Source organism: Camellia sinensis, chromosome 11, assembly GCF_055761805.1.
Source record: "Camellia sinensis isolate YWXY chromosome 11, ASM5576180v1, whole genome shotgun sequence".
Taxonomy (NCBI): domain Eukaryota; kingdom Viridiplantae; phylum Streptophyta; class Magnoliopsida; order Ericales; family Theaceae; genus Camellia; species Camellia sinensis.
In genome coordinates this window covers 81,231,398-81,235,341 of record NC_138971.1, presented here as the reverse complement: position 1 = coordinate 81,235,341, position 3,944 = coordinate 81,231,398, and the positions used below count along the sequence as shown (strand labels likewise).

At 33.4% G+C, this 3,944-nt stretch overlaps 1 protein-coding gene across 1 annotated transcript; it reads left to right on the top strand.

Moving 5' to 3' along the window:
• Window positions 1–508: 508 nt before the first annotated feature.
• LOC145802444 (putative F-box protein At1g67623) lies at window positions 509–2,478 on the top strand. Its single transcript, XM_082895159.1, has 2 exons — window positions 509–523; window positions 2,056–2,478. The coding sequence occupies exons 1-2, from the start codon at window positions 509–511 to the stop codon at window positions 2,476–2,478; spliced, it is 438 nt and encodes a 145-aa protein (XP_082751285.1).
• The last annotated feature ends 1,466 nt before the right edge of the window (window positions 2,479–3,944 follow it).

Here is a 3,944-nt window from a genome sequence, read left to right as displayed (position 1 = left end):
TCAAGGGTAATAATATCTCGTTGGAGCAGTCCTAGTAGAATTTCTGGAAGTTTCTCCATAATGAACTATGTTTATGAAGGTTGGATTTTCTTGAAAATTATTTTCAATTTCTGTAATTTGAGAAAGCGTTAAATTTTCTTCATTTGGATTATGTTGTGTGGATAACATATTAATAGAAGAAGATTCTCCAATTTTAAGACTTTTAATCTTATCAACAAGAGTATCCATGAATTCTGTATCTTTCTTAGTAGAAGATAACTTAAATTTAGTTACTTCTAAAGGAGGTTTAATTGTTACTGCAATAACTTCAGTTTTGACTTCAGATTTTGGTTGTAAGTGACAACTATTTTTGATACGATTAATAGTTTCTTCAATTTTGGTGAGCTGTTTGCCTGCTGGTTGGAAAAATAGATTTGTATAATTATGCTGTTTGAATATAGGTACCATATCCTGAATGAGAATAGGATCCCTATTTTGTGATTTGTGTGGAATTTCCATACAAGCAGCAATGGCTAAAGGTTTGGTATTACTACTTAATGGTTGTAACTCCAGGGGTTGGGTTGGGGGGTGGACAGAAGTAAAACGTTGACCATCAGTGGTGACCTAAGTTTTCTGCATATTCTCAATGACATTAATCTGAGATTTTGTAGGAGTGATATTTTCAACATACCACTAAGGAAAAGACTGTAATTTTTGATGTTGTTCTAAATGAACATAATACTGGTTTTTATATTGTTCGGACTAGAGAGGGGTATGGTAACTAAAATACCATTCTCTAAATGTTCTGTATTTTTCTTTCTGTAGATCCTCATTTAAGGGTTTTCTAATTTTACTTCCGGGTGTAAAATCCATTAGATTTCAAAATTCATATCATTGGCTGTAGGGCTATAAGGCTTTCTGGATTCATAAATACCATGTGGTATTCGATTCTCTGAAAATTAAACTCCCTGAACTATAGGATCAACTGTAGTTTCAGGTTGTTGTGTATCACTTGGAGGTCTGGAGGTTAGTCTTGAGGACAGTCCTTGTAAGACCGACTCAGTTAGTTCAGATAACGATTGTCTGGAAGACTCAAGTAAATCTACACTATAAGATGGAACAGTTCTATAACTGGTACTAGACATACTTCTGGATAAAGACCTTTGTGGCCTTTTAAAGGTAAGGTAAACATTTCATCCTTGTGTCTGGATTACTTCATCCCATGTTTGTTAGACAATTGGCCGAGCTGGAACAGCTTGGTTTATCTGCCATCTATCTGGAAATTTTATTTCTCGTCGTGGTACCATTTTTGGCACTGCAACTTGGCTACTGAAAAGGTTGGTGTCTATCAGAGCTGTATGTCCTAACTCACTCTGTTTTCTGATATAAGGATTTAAAGTTGTTAAAACTTTAAGATAAATTCTGGAAATTACCGCAAAGGGTAGAGATCCTTGAAGATATTCATAACCATTGGATAACACTCTAAGTTCTAAGACTTTGGACAGATTAGCATCTGTAAGTGCTATACTAAGGTTTGAATATATGGTGAAATAGACTGGACCATGTGAGAGGCAAGTTTCTATAGGTCCCATAAGTGATACACTCCAATCGAGATATCGACCGTATCGAAGAGTACACTACTGAAAAAAAAAATGTGAGATACTAAGAAATGAAAATATTTCTTAGGGCCTTATGGGTCCTGTCAAGCTATCATGTATATTATTGGCACTTTGTTATGATTAAATTATGAGTATCTAGAATAATTTTTTATATTGAAAAATGATTCAAATAATATATTAGACTCTATCTCTATATAATAGAAAGTAGTTATATGTCAGTCTATTTTGAATTGACTGTTAAACTTAAAAATCACCAATTTTTAATATATTTTAAGTTGTGAAAAGAAAACAAACATTCATATATGTAACAGAAAAATTAGAAAACTAGATTGTTCAGAAATTTATTCATAATATTAAATTCAATTATGTATAGTTATCCTCACATTTGAAATAAAATCATCTAATATTTTTTTTAACATCTCATTTGTGTTTAATTTCTGCAATTGTAATATTATAGGTTGAATACTTCAGCCACATGAGAATGGAATCAAGACTAGAGCATTTGAAGAGAGCAGCAGAGAAAGGACACGTGGAGGCCTCATACGTGTATGGTATGATCCTCCACTCTAGGGGTGGGCAATCAACAAAACAAAGCCTAAAGCTTCTAAATGCAATGAACAATACTTGTTCAAATTCAAAGAGCTTGAGAATCCAAGAGTGCAGAGAAAGAATCAAGGCCATTATTCACACAATGTGGATCAACAATCATATGGTTAGCCAAAAAACAAATTTCTGTTGTCATGGAAAAACTCAAAGCATCACAGTGAGGGAGACATGGAGAGGCCGCGAAGAAGAGGATGACAACATGAGCTGTGAAGCTTGTAAATGGGATAGAGAACTCAACTTGTTCTGTAACATGTTAATGGGTAGGAGTGTTTAGATTATTTATCGAAGTTGTGCTATATAAATACATAAATCAAATATAGGTCTCTTTTGGTAACTAAGTTAAAAGTCAGTTTATTGATTTTTTAACTTTATTCTAAAGCCTATTTTGGACAGTAACCCTATCCAAAATAGGCCTTGAAATAAAGATAGATGGACATAGTACAGCATATAGACAAAAAGCAACACTGTCAGAAGTGGGAGAAACATGGAGGCGAGGCCGGGAAGAACAGGATGACAACATAAGCTGTCAAGGTTGTAAATGAAATGAAGAAGTCAAACTTGCTTCGCAATGTTACTTCCTAAGATTGTTTCGATCATTTTATTAATTAATTAATTATGATTATGGTATGTTCAACTCTATGGTTTTAATGAGACACCATATATATATATTTTTTAATTACCATGAGATTTGTCATGAAAGAGTGCTAAATTTATGTTCCTCAGATATTCATAGACCTATATGTTAACTTAGTGATCGAACTCAGTGAGTTGAAAGAATCATTTTTTTATCCAAAATTCAAATGGTCGTTATTAATTTTCTTTAATTGACAATGATTTTTTTTTTAAAAAAAAAAAATTGATGATGAAATTGAAATTTCAAACATTTCCTTTCATAAGCATAACTGGTTGTATTAATAAAAAAATGGAAGAAATATATATAAATATATATATTGAACTCCAAAAAAAAGACTCGTGCAATATCATAATATTCGTGGATTCTGGTTCTGGAGTAACTAATTGCTGGTTATATATAATTCCACCCATAGGAAAAAAACTCAACACCGAGGCACCCAATTGACATTCTTACGCACTACAAAAGAGGCTAAGCTTTGATCATATTACAATACAAAGTCCCGCAGAGAGAGCGTGCCTCCCTGGATTCAAACCTGACTCGCCTTTGTGAAAACGCAATGTGTATATCCTAACTCACTCTATTTTCTGATATAAATTTAAAGTTGTTAAAACTTTAAGATAAATTCTGGAAATTACCGCAAAGGGTGGAGATCCTGGAAGATATTCATAACCATTGGATAACACTATGAGTTCTAAGACTTTGGACATATTAGCATTTGTAAGTGCTATACTAAGGTTTGGATGTATGTTGAAATAGACTGGACCATGTGAGAGGCTAGTTTCTATAGCTCCCATAAGTGATGCTCTCCAATCGAGACATTGACCATCTCGAAGAGTACACTGGATACTGGTATTTTGACCTAACAGAGTCAAAGGCTTAAAGGCTATTTGGACAAGTCCTATGTGGACATACTTATATTTCTGTAAAAAATGATAGAGATCCTATAGATGGTGGAGATACATGATCTCATCCTCATGCTGGATAGATACTGCATGTTCAAAGGTTTTGATTATTTTTCTACTAGAAAAGTCAAAGGTTCCTATCTTATAGATAGTATCTAGTTTGACCTTAGGGATAGTCCACTTATCTAGGGCTTCCTTAACATC